This window comes from Paramacrobiotus metropolitanus, unplaced genomic scaffold (genome assembly GCF_019649055.1).
Source record: "Paramacrobiotus metropolitanus isolate TYO unplaced genomic scaffold, Prichtersi_v1.0 Parri_scaffold0000079, whole genome shotgun sequence".
In the NCBI taxonomy this organism is placed as follows: domain Eukaryota; kingdom Metazoa; phylum Tardigrada; class Eutardigrada; order Parachela; family Macrobiotidae; genus Paramacrobiotus; species Paramacrobiotus metropolitanus.
Window position 1 is genome coordinate 562,961 of NW_026570299.1, and position 17,011 is coordinate 579,971.

The 17,011-nt window shown below is 46.2% G+C and overlaps 4 protein-coding genes across 6 annotated transcripts; all 4 read left to right on the forward strand.

Moving 5' to 3' along the window:
- The first annotated feature begins 5,384 nt into the window (after positions 1 to 5,384).
- On the forward strand, positions 5,385 to 8,018 carry LOC129595508 (uncharacterized). Of its 2 annotated transcripts, XM_055492547.1 has the most exons (6): positions 5,385 to 5,577; positions 5,652 to 5,829; positions 6,326 to 6,567; positions 6,650 to 6,805; positions 6,961 to 6,987; positions 7,159 to 8,018. In XM_055492547.1, the coding sequence occupies exons 1-6, from the start codon at positions 5,490 to 5,492 to the stop codon at positions 7,479 to 7,481; spliced, it is 1,014 nt and encodes a 337-aa protein (XP_055348522.1). In that variant the 5' UTR covers positions 5,385 to 5,489; the 3' UTR covers positions 7,482 to 8,018. The 2 variants fall into 2 exon arrangements, with proteins under 2 accessions (XP_055348522.1, XP_055348523.1); XM_055492548.1 differs by lacking the exon at positions 6,961 to 6,987 and having other exon boundaries at positions 5,386 to 5,577; positions 7,159 to 8,013.
- Positions 8,019 to 8,253: 235 nt separating this feature from the next.
- On the forward strand, positions 8,254 to 10,550 carry LOC129595524 (uncharacterized). Of its 2 annotated transcripts, none has more exons than XM_055492566.1 (5): positions 8,254 to 8,464; positions 8,530 to 8,710; positions 9,278 to 9,513; positions 9,604 to 9,759; positions 9,848 to 10,550. In XM_055492566.1, exons 1-5 carry the CDS (start codon positions 8,374 to 8,376, stop codon positions 10,228 to 10,230), a joined length of 1,047 nt encoding a protein of 348 aa, XP_055348541.1. In that variant the 5' UTR covers positions 8,254 to 8,373; the 3' UTR covers positions 10,231 to 10,550. The 2 variants fall into 2 exon arrangements, with proteins under 2 accessions (XP_055348541.1, XP_055348542.1); XM_055492567.1 differs by having other exon boundaries at positions 9,917 to 10,550.
- A 561-nt stretch (positions 10,551 to 11,111) lies between these two features.
- Positions 11,112 to 13,908, forward strand: LOC129595555 (uncharacterized). The gene is made up of 5 exons (XM_055492600.1): positions 11,112 to 11,376; positions 11,461 to 11,638; positions 11,772 to 12,010; positions 12,149 to 12,304; positions 13,387 to 13,908. The coding sequence occupies exons 1-5, from the start codon at positions 11,292 to 11,294 to the stop codon at positions 13,656 to 13,658; spliced, it is 930 nt and encodes a 309-aa protein (XP_055348575.1). The 5' UTR covers positions 11,112 to 11,291; the 3' UTR covers positions 13,659 to 13,908.
- A 194-nt stretch (positions 13,909 to 14,102) lies between these two features.
- On the forward strand, positions 14,103 to 16,002 carry LOC129595553 (uncharacterized). Its single transcript, XM_055492598.1, has 5 exons — positions 14,103 to 14,411; positions 14,492 to 14,669; positions 14,743 to 14,978; positions 15,224 to 15,379; positions 15,499 to 16,002. The coding sequence occupies exons 1-5, from the start codon at positions 14,324 to 14,326 to the stop codon at positions 15,768 to 15,770; spliced, it is 930 nt and encodes a 309-aa protein (XP_055348573.1). The 5' UTR covers positions 14,103 to 14,323; the 3' UTR covers positions 15,771 to 16,002.
- Positions 16,003 to 17,011: the final 1,009 nt, after the last annotated feature.

Here is a 17,011-nt window from a genome sequence, read left to right on the forward strand (position 1 = left end):
AATACGCAAAAAAATAACTATTTGCTAAAAATAGTTTTTAAATCACGTAAAGTAAGTCATTTGTACAGTAGTTCACTCAATTTCTTCCGCGCAATTTGTGCGGGGTCTGCTAACTGTACATAAACGCGGAAGACGGGACGTTAAGGTCGAATAGGATTTAATCATTTTAATGTCATACAGGAAAGCCTTTGTCAGGGAAGAATAGGTCAGGAAGGAAAGCCTTTGTCTACACTCTGTCTCAATCTTTTTCCAGCTGGTTAAGCTGGAAAGTCGTTGAGTGCGGGCAAGTTTGGCTTTGCTGTTGCCCAGAATGATTAATCCAGTTAATTATCTTGTTGAAACGAGAATCCAGAGGTCGTTAAATCTTGGGTGGAGCTTAAATGAACAAGTTTCGGAGGTACAAGCATTCTTGTATAAGTACTATTGTAAGTACAAGTATGAGACCGTCAAGAGGAGCTAACCAATCGCATCGAGTAGTTAGCGCATTTACATAGTTTCTCACGATGAAAATGGAAGGTTGAGCAATTGGAAACTACCGTACGTAGTAGTAAACCGTGAAGGGTACCACGGCGACATGGTAACCAACTAGCTAGCTGGTTACCATAGTCTTGCGTCTCGTGACGAGATAAATGTGTGCCCTACTGGCTCGACTGAAGGGCTCGTAAAATTTGAGTGTTCGCACCATTTCGAGGAATTCAAATATCCAGCTCACTTGTCCAACCCCAGCAACAAACCGTCGTCGTTGTGCTTACAGTCGTTTTCTCCGTGCTAGGATATGGAGCATCCGTACCATCTACATCGAAAATCATCATTAATACCTTCTTGTAGAAGTTTCTATGCAATACAAGATGGCAATTTACGATATATCCATCGGTCAGGCCCTGGAAAGTGGTGGGACGACGGGCCTAATTAGGCGAAGTACAGCAATCCCACCTCCGCTGGTCAGTATCGATCCAAATATACCAGGCGGCCGGAAATTCCATCGAGTTCACACCGACTGCTGATTAGGCGCCCACGACCAGCCATGTGGTCGTTTTCGATTACGTCATCGTTTCAGGTAGAAATCCGCAACACCATACATACAATCTGATTGGTTTAGACAGCAGATTGAGCGTAACTTTTGTTGTAGACACTAGTGCATCGCATAACTTGCACTGCAGCGCTTTGAGCGGTTTCGTTAGCGACAACTGTATCTGCGACGCGTAGGATGACCGCGTCAACTGTCTTTCGTGTATAACATGAAGCCGGCAACATCCCGCCAGATTTGCTGTAAGCAAACTTGTAAACCAATTTTACAGCCATGTTTTGTTACATTTAAGTGAGTTAATAACGTTGCAGAGCAGTGCACAAAGACCTGAGACATTCGTTTCATGTTCTGTCTGATTTCAGTAATAACAGCAGCGACTGAAAATTGCAATCATTTGGGCAAGTGAGGTATTGGAGATTATTGCAATACTTCGGAGTACAGACAGTTCGATAAAATAAATGACAATTAACGAGTTAACTGATGTTAATGTTAGCTGGAGGACATGCGCTCCCGCTCTTTCTCCTTTCGCCGTGTGTGGCAAGTTACGTGAGTCTGTTGGTGGCGCTGCGCGTCGCCGTGGCGCTTAGATCTGTTTTGCTCCTTCGATCGTGTGCGCGCGAGTTATCTGTTCTTTTTTCAAGACAGATCTTCATCTTCTTGGATCTGCAGCTTGGATGTAGGACTTCGAGATGTCCTCACGCCAGCTTTATTGGCTGTTCATTTGTGAGCGCAGCTATCTAGCTGATCACGCGCAAGTTTCTACCTAGCTGCTGTCTTTGCGATCGCTCAGCGTTTCATTCAACGCTGGCTAGCTTTGTTACCATCGACGCTGGCTAAGTTCACACCTGAATTGATATTAGCGCATTCTTTGCCATCTAAATCCCACTATCCGAAAGAGCCAACGGAGCAGCTCCCGCTTGTGGCAGCCCTTGAACGCCACCTTTCGTTATGCACCCTAGAGAACCATCATTACGAGGCGAACAGCGGGCAAGAGAACAACCACTCAGCGCAATAAAACGATCAACGGGAAATTCGCCATCAGTTACCCGCTGCAAACGGAAAAACAGGGTGCCATGGACCGCTGCACCTATCTCTGCCGCGGGGCAAGCCACCAACGACGGCTGCACTGTCATAAGACGGTAAGTAGGTCCCCTACTACGGCTGCACCTACTTCGGACGGCAAGGGCAAACAACCAGCGTCAACTGCACCTCCTTCGCGCAGTAAAGCGGTTTACCCAACTACGGCTCCAGCGAGTTAGGTCTCTAGCCACGGCCGCACCCACCATCACCGCCAGGAAAGTCTGCGGGAGAAGACTCCGGTAACCTCCAACGGCAGCAGGACCATCAGTGACGATTAGACCTCCCTCCGCCGGCAGACAGGCCCCAACCAACGGCGGCGCCCTCCTCCGACGGCAAGCAGGCCACCAAAGGCGGCTGCACCATCCTCGCACGGCAAGGTAGGCCTTCAACCATGGCCGCACCTTCCTCCGACGGCGTACAGGCACCCTACCAGCAGCGCCGCCCTACTCCGACGCCAAGCAGTCCCACCAGCGGTGGCCGCAACTTCTTCGGACGGCAAGGCCACCTATCAACGGCGGCGCCTCCTCCGACGGCAAGTAAGCCACCGGCAATGGCCGCACCTTCCTCGGACGGCAGACAGGCCCCCTACGAACGGCGGCGCCCTCCTCCGACGGCAAGCAGGCCACCAGAGACGGCTGCACCTTCCTCGCGCGGCAAGGTAGGCCTTCAACCATGGCCGCACCTTCCTCGCACGGCAGACAGGCCCCCTCCAACCGCAGCGTTGTCTTTGGACCGCAAGCAGGGGCACCAACAACGGCCGCGCCTTCCTCGAACAGAAAGGCAAGCCACCAATCATGGCCGCACCTAACTCTGGCAGACAGCAAGCCAGCAGCGACCGCTGAACCCACTTCTGACGGCAAAGCAGGCCTCCAGCTACGGTTTCCCTACAGCTACGGTTTCCCCTCCCAACCGATGGCTTGTAAGCCAACTCGACGGCTGCACCACTTCGGACGGCAGGGCAGGTATAACTATGGCCGCACCCACCTGCGACGGAAAGTCAAGCCGTCTGCGACGACCGCACCTGCTCGGACTGTAAGGCTGATACAACTATGGCCGCACCACCTCCGACTGCAAGGCAAGCCAACAGCGGGGGCCGCACCTACCGCGGAAGGAAAAGGAGGCCTCTAGCTACGGCTGTGCCCACGTCAGAGGGCAAGGCAGGCATCCAACCACGGCCACCTCCGACGGCCAGACGCTACCTGCCATTACGGCCGCTTTGTATCCAACTGTAAGGTAGGCCTTCTACGTCAACCACCTATCTTTGGCGACACGGTGTTCCCCCAGCTATGCTCGCACCTACTTCCGACGGCAAGGCAAGCCATCAGCGACGGCCACACCTATCTTGGGCGACAAAGCATGGCAACAACGACGGCGGCACCCTGTTCGGTCAGGCGGGAGGTTATCACCTATAGCCACACCGACAAAAAATACGGGTCTCTAACGACAACTGCACCATGTCTGACGGCAAGCAGGACCGGTTCCGATCTCTGGCACCTACAGCTAACCTCCGCTCTGGACGGTGTAATTGCCAACGCGGAGTTTGCTCTCCTACTCTTGGGAACTACAAAGACAAACCAATTCGGGACGGTTACCGGTTTACACTGCGCTAGTGATGCTTACCTAACCTGCATAACAGCGAATTTCACCATTGAAAGACTACATTGTGCTGCCATACCGCGACAGGATGAGCACACACTGCTTCCGCAACGGCGACGCAACGACGCCTGCCCTGGCGAGATACACATAGCCGAATTTCGCGCTCTCCCAATGGAACTCAGACTCTACACCAAACACCTCCGCGGAACCATGCCAACTGCTGCATCAGTCCTCATACTATCAATCCCTATACTGGGTTGTTTGGGGTTTTGTTTGGGGCCTTCGGTTGCGCAGGGCACTGGTCGCTCTCTTCCGCCGACCCGTGTCGGCCGGCTTCTCGCTGACCCACGGTCACCGCACGCAGCCGATCACCGAGAGCACAAGCCTCCCAGCAGCCGGGGCTCCAGCGCCCCCAGTGGAGTCCGGAAGCGGTAACATTAACCGGTTTTCTCGCAGCATCCAATGGCGGGCTGAATGGCGGTGCCATCGCCGGAATCGTTATCGGTTGTATGGCTTTCGTGGCCATTTTCATTGGTGCCATTACCGCGTGTGCCCAGCGCGTACCACAGGTGACGGTGCAAAAGACAGCCTTCACCCTCAACGCCCACTCAGCTGCGACGACCGTGAATTTTACTCAACGAGGTATACCGGCACCGCATCCCTATCCCATCCAGGCTTTTACTCCGTTGCCTTTTCAACCGGGACCAACGCCACAACCATCGACCATCACAACGACAACCTCAACCATTCAATTCAAGATACATGGTGAAAACAACGGTTCGCCGCTTACATTGTATTGTCATCGGTCGTATTATGTAAGAGTTATTGCTCATAAACTTGGTCTGTTCACTACAAATTTCTTCTCTTCATCAGAAGTTTGATTTTTCTTGTGGGAAATCAACACTCTTTGGAACTGCCCGTATACTGTATTTCGGGATTTATGGAGCTGCATGGCATGTCAAATTACGACTGTGTGTCGTGCTTATGATTTTGAAACAATTACTGTACGTGCAAGAATACGACGACACAATTTACCTATAGCTGGCCGTTTACTGCGAAAACCATTTTGCGAATTCTCCTCCCAAAATGATGTCCAACATTGGCCATTGAAGAAATACCGGCCTGTAGGGCCGTAGCGAGGTCCGAGCGTTGGGGGGTGCGCAACGGCCCAAAAATGGCTGCGCACCCCCCAAGAACAATTGCGCCCGTAAACTCGTCCTGGTCAATTATACGGCAAAAGGACGCTTTCAACCCGGGAGGGTGGGGTGTGCGCGCGCACCGCCCCTCGCTACGGGCCTGCCGGCCTGCGTTAGTGGAACGGCGATCCACGGACACTGAAATTCTACAATACAATTGTGATCGGTCGCTTTCCTCAAGGGAATATTCAGATTAGAAAATACATACGATGTCTTGGGTCTGCTTACGGAAATTTATTTTGAAGGACAATAGCGCAAATGCGTCAGACAGGTACAGACAGTACAGTACTTACGTACGGCGCACAATAGTTGTATGAGTCATTTATTGCGAATCGCGCGTTGATATTATTGTTATCGCATTATCTTATCTTTTTCCGCACTCCACTGCTTGAAATAGAAGGCAATTATTGTCAAGTGCAATTGTTTCGTTATCTTTCTGCTGATAAATTCACCTGAAGGTAGAATGAATCGGTCGGTGGTATTTTTCCTGCTAACACCAGACACCACATTTTTATTTTCTAGCTTCGTGTAGACTAGAAACTACAGAAATTTAAAATTTTGCAACGTATAGGCTACCAATTTGCAACAGCATGGCAGCCTTAGGATTTCCTGCAAATGCCCTTTTGTTGGCTTGCCTTTTCGCTCCCGGAAGCCATGCCGTAACTTACTCTTCCACTTGTACGTAATTTCCGGGCCCTTACCACTTATTTCATGAACTTCTTATGACATTGCGTATATATATATTATTTTAGCGAACCTGGAGAATTATTGCGATAGGACTTTGTATATAAGCTGCCCGTACTCGTATGGCGAAGCCGGTACTATCCGATTCTGGATTATGCCAAAAACGACATGTAAAGTGACGGTGACTCTGAGCAGCAGCAATTGTGGATCATATAATGAATGGTTCAAATTCTACCTCAACATAAGGTACGATTTCAAAAGTGAAAGTTCCGCTAAACAGATGTATGAATACTTGTATAATAAAAAACTAAGCGCTTTCAATCAAATTTGCTTTGAAAGGCTAAGGTTGGACTTTGTTTTACAATATTGGTATGGTTACAAGAAATTCGCTTTTACACATTTCGTTCTTGCTAGGAAACAATGTTTTCAACTAAGAATATTTCTGCACCGTATTGCAATGAATGCAGTAGACAGTTATACGATGAAAGAGCAGCAACTGTAATACTGTGCTGTTATCTTATCACTCCCAATTGCGAAGCATCTGTAGGTAAGTACTTTGTACTACGGGTAGTACTTGCACGCACTGCTAGTGTAAACCGGAAGATGTACCAAAAGAATCCTTGTAATACATACCATCTAGTACAGTAGTACCGACAATAATTACTATAAGAATACACATCGAAAATTACTAGGCAGTTTCTTTCCAAAATGAAATTCAGTTTTTCGTCTTTTTGTCGGAAAGAGAGTCTAAGATGCCGACCAGCTCCACGATGGAAATATACGATACTTCCAGCAGTCGCACACTGGGCAAAACCTGGAATGGAGGCTCTTATGCTGCCACCCAGTATTCTAATCCCACATCAGCCGGCCAGTATTTGTCCAGATCGGCTAGACAACCGGAAGTTTCCATCGAGTTTACCCCTTCCCGCTCGTATCCACCCGCATCCAGCCATCAGGTCGTATTTGATTACGTTGTTGTCTCAGGTAATTCTGAAAAGAATGGAATGCATGCACGTTAACTTTAAAATTCTATAGAACATATAATGAGCGTGATGCTCTGTTGTAGATACCAGTTCATCGTACAATACGTACTGCAGCGCACTGAGCGGATATGTCAGCGACAATTATATCTGCGACACCAGCAACGACCGTGTGAACTGTCCTAGTTCTTATTCGGCCTCAGTATACAGTATGGATCCGGCAATGTATCGACAAAGCTGCTGTAAGCGTTTTTTGTATCGTTCAGAATATTTTAATTTAACACTTTTTCAAAAATTATTGAAAATGATCTTTTGGAGTTCAGTGCACAGAATAAGTCGCGTTTGATAACGCGTAATTCATTAAAACTTTTAAACGGTTTTGTTCTGATTCTTGCAGCAATCGAAGGTGGAGCAAATGCAGGCTGTAAGAGTTTCTTTCATCGTTCAGTATGTATTTTGCTAACTTTTTCAGAAACTATTGAAAAGCCTTTTGGCATTTCAGTTCAGCACACACAAGGTATCGCGTTGAAAAGACAAGAAGAAGTGTAGACAAATTAAAAAAAAAACGTTGGCTCTAATGATCCAATCTTTTTAGCACTCGAGGGTGGAGCTATTGCCGGCATCGTCATTGGGTGTGTGGCTTTCGTGGCTATTGTCATCGGAATCATTGTTGCCTGCGCCAACCGTCGACCACGCACAACCGTCACCAATAAAGTGGCCTTTACCAATAACGCCTACTCCGCGCCGGTCGTCACCTTTTCCCAACCGGGTGCTCCCGCGCCGTATCCCACCCAGGCTTACGCTCCGGCACCGTATCCAGCCGGTGCGGCTCCGGCACCATATCCAGCAGGCGCGGCTCCGGTACCGTATCCAGCGGGTGGGGCACCACTTCCTCCGGCGCCGCAGCTCGTTAAATAAATAGATCCTCTCAGACGATGGGACCAAATCAAACTAGAATACACGAGCGAAATCCACTATTTTTAACCACCGTCTTGACTTGATTCGGTTAGTCCGGTCTCAAAGTAGAGTCTTGATTTGCTGGACACCCGCGTGTGCTGTAGGCTGTTGTGATATTGATTAAAAAAGCAGCAGAACATTTTCATTAAGATTTTCGATGGCAGCCTTGACGCTGTACTGCAAAAAATACAAATTGTCCTGTATACAAAGAATTCATTTTTGGTGTGTATTAGTTGAATTTTTAATGGCTCCGCCATCGAAAGCTTGATTTGCAAGATATGCTGTGGGAACTTCCCTTTTTTGGTGCATCCGAGATGACAAAGTTCTGAATGCCGTCTTGCCTAATTTACCATTCGTTCTTGTGCAACTCTGGCGCGTCGCTTTCAGTATTTTTCCGTCACATTTATGCACTTTTCTCGTGAAATATTCAGTTTTCGTGCTATTTGGCTTTTAAGGAAATACGCATGCAATGTGCAAGTGGGTAGTGAACAATAAATACGGCGAAAACATAAACATGAACAATAAATACGGCGGCAATAAGGCTTAATTCAAATACGGTACGAGACTGCATACAACAGTAGTAGGAACCGTTTCTTCTGGATCGCAGAACAATAATATTGCTGGCGTTATCTTATCGTTTTCCCGCGAGAAGCCCGTAAGGAAGTGCTATTTGTCGTGAACAATTGTACGTTAACCGTTTGCTGATAACCTCACATTACACATAGAACGCTGATTGAGTGGTGTTAACGATTCCATGCTGTCTTTTTTCTTTTAAGCGGAACCACGTACTAATTTCGATAGTTGCTCTTTGGTACAAGTTACAAACAGTTATAAATTCAAAACTTGAAACATCATGGCAGTCTCAGGATTATCATCACTAACTTCCGTTTTCTTGGCATGCCTGTTCGCTGCCGGAAGCCATGCGGCATCCTATACTTCCAGTCGTAAGAACGGCATAATATCTGTCGCCTTATTATGCACACTTGCTAAGACAACGAGGCTGTTTTAGGGAATCTGGAGGACTACTGCGGTCGGACGTTGAGCATTAGCTGTCCGTCTTACTCGTTTGGCGAAGCCGGAGCAATCCGCTTCTGGAACATGCCCAGCAGGTCATGTGAAGTGACAGTGACCTTGAGCAGCAGCTATTGTGGATCATCTTATGAATACTTTAGAATCTATCTCAACATAAGGTATGCATGCGCACGCACCACTCAACAGGTGTATATAGTATAAAAAAATCGGTAATAATGCTGTGAAAATAATATTTGAGCTCCTCATGTAAAGTTCCAAGGCAGAGAACTAAAATGTTAATAAAAAGATAATTATGATTTGCCAGCAGAATAATGAGCAATATTACGTAAGGCAAGAATGAGTAAGCCGCATTATCTTATCATCATCCGTCCGTATACACAGAGTACAGTAGCCCGTAATAAGAGAGCATATATAAATTTTACGCAGGTTCCGGGAAAAGTTTGACCCCTTCCCTTAGGTTGGTTTGGCCATGGGGTGACCCTAAGTTAAGTCAATCGGGCCGTCACATTTCTAGCACCTTTCTTCCCCCGGTTTGTGTACGTAATTTATGGATGGTCAATAATTGATAAAGCATATCTGTATGTAAGCTAGAGTATGAGCCAAAAAACGGAACAAGAAGTCCATTTCGAAGGCAATGAAAAACAAAATACTATACGTACAAGTGATTTCTGCCTATTTTAAAATTCTTTTTGAACTGAAAGTCAGTTCTGTTTTTCTTCGGACAGAGAGTCAAAGATGCCAACGAACTCTCAGATGATGATCTACGATACATCCAGCAGCCGTACATTGGGCAAATCTTGGAGTGGAGGTACTCAGGCGCAGTACTCTAATCCCACGTCAGCCGGTCAGTATCTGTCCAAATCGGCGAAACGACCGGAAATTTCCATTGAATTCACCCCGCACTCTTCCTATCCTCCCGCATCCAGCCATCAAGTCCTATTCGACTACGTTATTGTATCAGGTAATTCTGGAGTAGGAAGCTAAGGCTTATATGGCGGACTGGAAGCTGTACACCGACTAAACTAAGTGTTATCCTCTGTCATATCTGCAGATGAAAGCTCGTCGTCCAGAACGTACTGCAGCGCGCTGTACGGATACATTAGTGACAGTCTGATCTGCGACACCACCAACGACCGTGTCAACTGTCCTTACTCATATGCGGACTTAACATACAGCATGGATGCGGCCATGAACCGACAAACTTGCTGTAAGCATTTCTCAGTTTTGGGGATGATCTTCCTTCACTTTCGTTCTACTTACTACAAGAAATGATTGACAAATTTTTCAACCAGCAGATGCAAACGTATCCTTTGATAATGGGGAGTCCACACAAATTCCAACCGAAGTTGTATTGCTTCTTCCAGATAATAATTATGATCTCGGGGCTGGAGCGATCGCCGGCATCGTCATCGGATGCGTGGCTTTCGTGGCCATTGTCATCGGGATCATTGTCGCCTGTGCCAGTCGTCGACCCCGCACAACCGTCCAAAATGTGGCTTTCACCAACAATGCTTACTCTGCACCAGTGGTAACCTTTTCCCAACCCGGTGCTCCCCCGCCCTACCCTACCCAGACCTACGCTCCGGCAGTACCGCCACCGTATCCAGCAGGTGCGGCTCCGGCGCCGTATCCAGCGGGAGCGGCACCGCTTCCTCCGGCTCCCACAGTGGCTAAGTGAGAGCCCTGGAGCAGGCTACGTGCAGACGGTGGACATAATCTAACTGTATGACTGCACAAAATTCTATGCTCGTAACGATGTAATCATCGACCAGAATTGGAGAGTGACTATGCTTGTGTTCGTGGTGTCAAAAAAAACTGCGAACGCGGGTGACGTGCGCCCTTGTAGCGGCAATCGTAACTACCTGTGTGTATTTTTTTCTTATACCTACTGGCTAAAGCACAAATCGGAAAAGTTGCAATATATTGATAAACTTTCTTATTCTGTTCACTGCACAGGCGAAAGCGTAAACCTCCTTCAAATAAAAGCATGATGATTTGCTAATCTCCCAAACACGGGTTAACTGCTTAATGTTTGCACCGAGCGCCGCTAGGTGCTATTTAACGCACCCGGACAACTGGGACTGTACTTATCATTTCGCCACACTCAAATTCGACGTGCCGATGTTTAAGTCTTCGTGAAGGGCAAAAAACTTGTTTGGACTTTGGTGCCTAGAAGAGCATAATGTCACACTTTTTCAAATATCCTAAGTTCTATATTTCTTAATTGACGTAAAAATGTATAATGCAGCCATGCTGCCCATGTCGGCCCTTTTATGGCCTGGTAAACTTGAATGTACTGTATCTGTATGCATGCTAAAGAAATTGGAGACAGTGTAGTCGTCCTAGCGAAACATTTACTAAACGGTGCTTGAATGAAATGCGACAACTTCGGTGATATGCTCTGGAGTTACACACAGTTTTACAAGTGATGTACGCACCATTGTTGCAGAAATCAGATTGCCTCTCCGTGCTATCTTATCATATTATGCACAAGCAACATCTGCTAAATAAAAAGGCTACTTGTTAACCTTAGTAAATAACAAGTGCACGTAACAATTCCGATGATTGGCAGTTGTTCCACAGAGAAACTGTGACTTGATCGCCGTCAGCACGGCGTTAGCATCGTTGACTTTAATACTCAGGCGATATTGCCACACCATTTTCTTGTTAATTATCAATTTGTTTCGATTTTACTGGGCAGACAGCTTTCGCTTGCTGCAGTTGTAATTTTATTCGGTAATGGCATCCCTAAAATTTTTGGCAGCTGCAGCTGCCTTGATCCTCATCGCTTCCGTAGCCGATGCGGCATCCTACACTCCCACCAGTAAGAACTAAGAAGAATGAAACGAAACCAAAATAGTATTGCTTCTTCAATCCGAATTAATTGCTATAGCCAGTATGTTTCCAGGGGATCTGGAAAATTATTGCGGGCGTTTGTTAGACATAAACTGTCCGTTCACGTCTGGAGAAGCTGGAACACTCCGATTCTGGTCTATGCCTCGCTCGCCGTGTAAAGTGACAGTGGCTTTCTCCAGCCTTTCTTGTGGATCGTCATTTGAGTACTTTTCGATATACCTCAACATAAGGTAGGAATGTGTCAGCAGCAAATAGTAGAACGGATTTACACACTGATGAAGTGCCGGTGTAATGAGGCAAAATAAAACTCGGTAACTACCCTAGAGTTTGTAAGAGCATAAAAGTGAACCTACTTATTTGCAGATCGTCTTATATGCCTCTGAATTCAAAAATGGAAATCTACGACACATCCATCGGCCGCACACTAGGCAAGTCGTGGGATGGAGGTTCCAGAGTGCCACAGTCAACCAATCCCACATCAGCCAACCAGTATCTGTCCAGAGCGTCCACGCAGCCGAAGATCTCCATTGAGTTCACACCGTCCACTTCCTATCCACCTTCTAGCGAGCATGATGTGTTTTTTGATTATGTTATTGTTTCAGGTGAAGCACTCTGAGTAAAATCAACGTCAACTTCGTGATGGCTTTTGTTTCTGTTGTTCTGCTTGTTGTTGTTTTGCTTTTTTGTTGGGATTTAAAAGGCCTTTGCGAATACATAACTCACAAATTTTTTGGTTGTAGATACTTCCTCACACTATAACACTTACTGCAGCGCTCTACGCGGCTACGTCAGCAACAGCCACATCTGCGATACAACCAACGACCGCGTCAACTGTCCGAATTCATACACCGCCGAAGTGTACCAGAACAATCCAGCAACGTCTCGCCAGACTTGCCGTAAGCATATTTTTGATCTGCTTAAATATGTATGTACCGTATAATACACATACTGACCGCAGTCGTACAACGCGCCATTACTATGCTGTACCGGACAAAAGTCAGGCTGCGGCCCTTTACCCCGCCTACCGCCTGTAAAGATTTTAACTTCACGGCAGAGCTATTGATGATTTATAGAAGTACCTGACATAAGTCACAATTTTGTCCAATAATAAATTCCAGATATGAGGCACGTTGACAGGGTATTGTACTTTATTAATATCAATCGCACAGTTCAGGTAAGAAAGAAAGAAAAACGCTATCTTATTCACAACAGCAAAACTTCATTTAAACTATCCACTCCGTCCATTGTGCCAAGGATAGATGCTGCATTTCCACGCTGAATCTCCAGCGATATTCGTTGACGTAAAAACTCATGCGATCGACGCTCTCCTGTATGCTCTTGAAGTCTTTTGCCCAACTCCTTCACGATTGCGATAGCCGACGGGCCCTAGGGGCCCATCGTTTCAAAGGCGATAGGAAAAAAGATATAACGCCCTTGCAGATACGCATACAGTCGGGACTTCTTATCTTCTGCATGTACAGCAGCAGCTCCAGCCGTAACAGACGTCGATGGGAGATGGGAAAAGGCCACTGTGTCAACGCACGTCACATCCCAGGCCAGACACATTCCTCTTTTCCAGGCGAAAGTTGTACAACCGTCAGGGCGTTGATCTGTTGTGGAGGACGTACCACGTGGTTCCAGCTTAGCGGGAACACCGGCTGAAACGCACGCACGACATACGATGCTGTTTAAACCTCCATGGCGCGCGTGCCTACCGGCCGAGTAGCTGCACGATAAGCCATGGTGTCCTAACTTGTCAACGCGCTTCTGGCATTTGGTACAGTTATGGGGCTCACAAATATCCGCTCCAAGACGAAGACCGATTGAGATTTTAATCGTCTCATCGTCGAGGAGGTTACCGATATGGGCAGGGGTCACTCAAACAATACAGTTCTATTTTTTTGACGTTTTTGACAGGGTTCACTCAAACGTTTTTGACAGGGTTCACTCAAACAATACAGTACTATTTTTTTTCCAGGCTATTATTATGGGCTTGGAGGTGGAGCGATTGCCGGTCTCGTCATCGGAGGTGTGGCGTTTGTGGCAATCATTATCACGATCATTTTAGTCTGTGCACGGCGCGAACAGCGAATGAGGGCCCAACAAGTCGCAACCAACAACGCCTACTCCGTGTCCACCGTCACCGTTACACCACAAGGTACCCCGACGTCATATCCAACGCAAACGTACGCCCCGGCTCTCTACCCGGCTGGATCTGCACCATTTCCTCCTACCCCGGCAACGAGCTAGAGGTTAAGCGCAAGTTATTTGTAACGGACTGCTGCACATTTCAAGAAGCTGACAATTAATGAAATGTTTGCAATTTGGTCCTAATTGCGACCGACAGAGTTCTCATAATTTCTGTTACCATTACAGTTTGTGTTGAGTACGATGCGGACGCAAAATCTGCTACTGATACCTGTTTTTATGTGTGTTTTGATTCGAATTTATTTGTAATTTTTCAATCTGCATACGTATCTGTATTAAAACATTTATCACACACGTGGTCCAGGAGCAAGATAGCGGGACAATTCCTGTGAAACAGTTGCAGACTGATGTTTTCATATTGCCGTACTATCGCTATCTCATTAATTGTAGAATGATACTCTTCATAAAATGCTGGTGCCTATCTGTAGAATATTTGTTAGAGCTGATTGATAACCTATTTTTAACAATTCTGTCTTTACATAGCAGTCATACAAGTGAATCAAATTTCGTGTTGCACGAGACTTGACTTTCAATGTTTACCCACAATCAGCTACAATTTATTGTATGCATTCTGTACTCCGTAGTCTGTATACGGTATTACTACCACGGCTCTGTTTTGATCACGGAAATACGTACTACGATCAGCCCACGAATGTGGTTAACTGCCACTACCTTCTTGATACGGCGTTGAAGAACTACATGGCATCATGTTGAGCTTCAAGTATCCGGCCAGTGCCTTCCTTTCGCTATTCCTTGCTGTAACCGGAGCAAATGCGGCGTTGTATTCTGCCCACCGTAAGAATTCTCGTACAAGATTCCAGCACGCTTTTATTGCTTCAGAAGCATCGCACAGAATTCTCTGTTTTTTCTGCCAGGGAACCTGGAAGATTACTGCGGCAGAACCCTGGAGATCAACTGTCCGTACTCGTATGGCGAAGCCGGGACACTCCGGTTCCTTCGGATACCTGGCACAGCCTGTAAAGTTACAGTGACGCTTAGCAGCAGCTCCTGTGGATTGTCTTACGAATACTTTGCCATTTACCTTAACATAAGGTCAAACTGCAGAAGTGGTGTACAAACACTGGTTTACGGATTGTTAAACCGTACAGAATTTTCTTCTCTGCAGAAGCTTATATACGCCAGAGAATTCAAGGATGGAAATTTACGATACATCTAGTATCCGAACACTGGGGAAGTCCTGGAACGGAGGCTACACGCCGCAAAACTCTAACCCAACTTCGGCCGGTCAGTACTTGTCGAAATACGCGAGACAACCGGAAATTTCCATTGAATTTACGCCTTCCTTGGACAATACACCAGCCTTTTATCACGAAGTTGTTTTCGAATATGTAATCTTGTCAGGTAAATGGTTAGCAGCCACCATTTTTATTTTATTTATTAGCAGCTTTCATGTTTGTAAAAGCCAATCAGACAGTCCTATTGGGCCCAGTTCCCAAACTGACGTGTTAATTGGTAATACTGGTTATAGTAATCATTATTCTCATATATCCTGCTGAGACTCTTAACAAAATGATAGCTGCCGATCTGCAAAGAACCTACGAAATCGTGGTGTGGTAAAATTATTATATTAATATCGTGTGCTGCAGACACCAGCTCGGACTCGAACGCTCGTTGCAGCGCTTTGAACGGCTACGTCAGCGACAACTACATTTGCGATACGGACAATGACCGCTGCAATTGTCCCTACGCTTACACGCCCTATGTGTACAGCATGAGTCCGGCTGGGTACCGCCAACAATGTGGTAAGTTAACACAATCTTCATTTTCTCAGCACAAACGTACTGATGTTATTTCGTTATATTCTGGTGTTTGATGCTAATTAATAGCTAAAATTCGTTAGCCTACGAAATCGTTTTTTTAGCTTATGAACTGAGCGGTGGGGCTATTGCCGGTATCGCCATAGGATGCTTCGCGTTCGTAGTGGTAATTATTGTCATCACAGCGCTCGTTGGCAAACGCCGACGACCACGGACAAAAACCCCGCGAGTGGCATTTATCAGTAATGGGTACTCCGAGACTTCCGTTGCCCTTACACCGCAAGAAGCACCACCTCCGTATCCGGCCCAGGCGTATGCTGCGCCGCCTTATCCAGCGGCAACTTCGCCACTTTTGCCTGTACCCGCAGCTAATTAAGCACCATACAGGGGCTCAATAAAACCTAGTTGCTCAAATTTTGTCAGACAATAAGCAAATGGAATGAAGTCAGTATGTCGCTTCCATAATTAGATCTTCACTGATTTTTGCTAAACCTTCGTTTTCGTCTTTGAACGAAATGTAAATACTACGTAATAAGTAATTTTAGTGGCAATAATTTTTCAGCTTGTATACAGACAACGTCATAACAAACCGCAGCAACGAATTAAAACGAAAAAATTAGCACTCTTACGATTGCCCAGTCTAAAGCTTAAATAAGGATATCTGATTAAAACATGTATCTGACACAGGTAAGATGTTTTCCATTTTAAATGTGTTTTTCTTGATTATGATTCGATCAGCACTCATAATAACTTTAGACTGTTTTGTCGACTTCGGTTGCCAATAAACCTTCAGTGTATTCCGGTGGTCTGTCGCTTACGTAAATACTGCGCTGGGATGGCGTGCAGCGTTTAAATCAACAACATTAGTGGGATAATAATTGATCAGGCGACATTGTACGAGACGCCGTTCCCATGTAAAATTCAAATCATGGTATTTTGCTGCAACCAGCTCTGCTAATTGCGAAACAGATTCTCTGACCTATCACGTTCCGTGCATCCGCCAAACACACAGATACAAAGTAAATGTACAGTATATTGGCCACGATATTAGCAAAATATCTGGAACATTCGCACCTTTGCTCTCCCGGCTTCCAAAAAGTTTCATTTATACGTCATCGATCATCGTGGTTATTTTGCGTTAACTCAAGTCACCGATAAACACATTCCAGATTCTTCATGTTCCATCGTGTAGGCCAATTTTTATTGATTATTACTTATACTTACCACTTCCTTTAATACGCTCATTTACACCAGTGAGCCACGATGTGTCTGAGGTACTTGAACTAATTTTGCTCTCAATCTAAACAGGCGCACTTTTTGTAGTCCCCATCAACCAGATGGTAGCAAAGCCCGCGTGCGATACATTCCTGATTTCCATTGCTATTCACTTTTTGTACGTCGGGCAAACAAAGTGACGATGATCTAATCCACCTGGAGCATGTTGCTGTTCCGTGATGGCCTGTTTATCCACACTCGATAAATTCGCAACAAGGAACCGGTTAACCGAATTACCCTAACTTTCTCTTTCCTTAAACATTTCTTTAGCGGTTGCCAATTATAGCGCACGCATAGCGCCAATCAGATCAGCTATCCTGAATAGTAATCCGGCTCGCATTT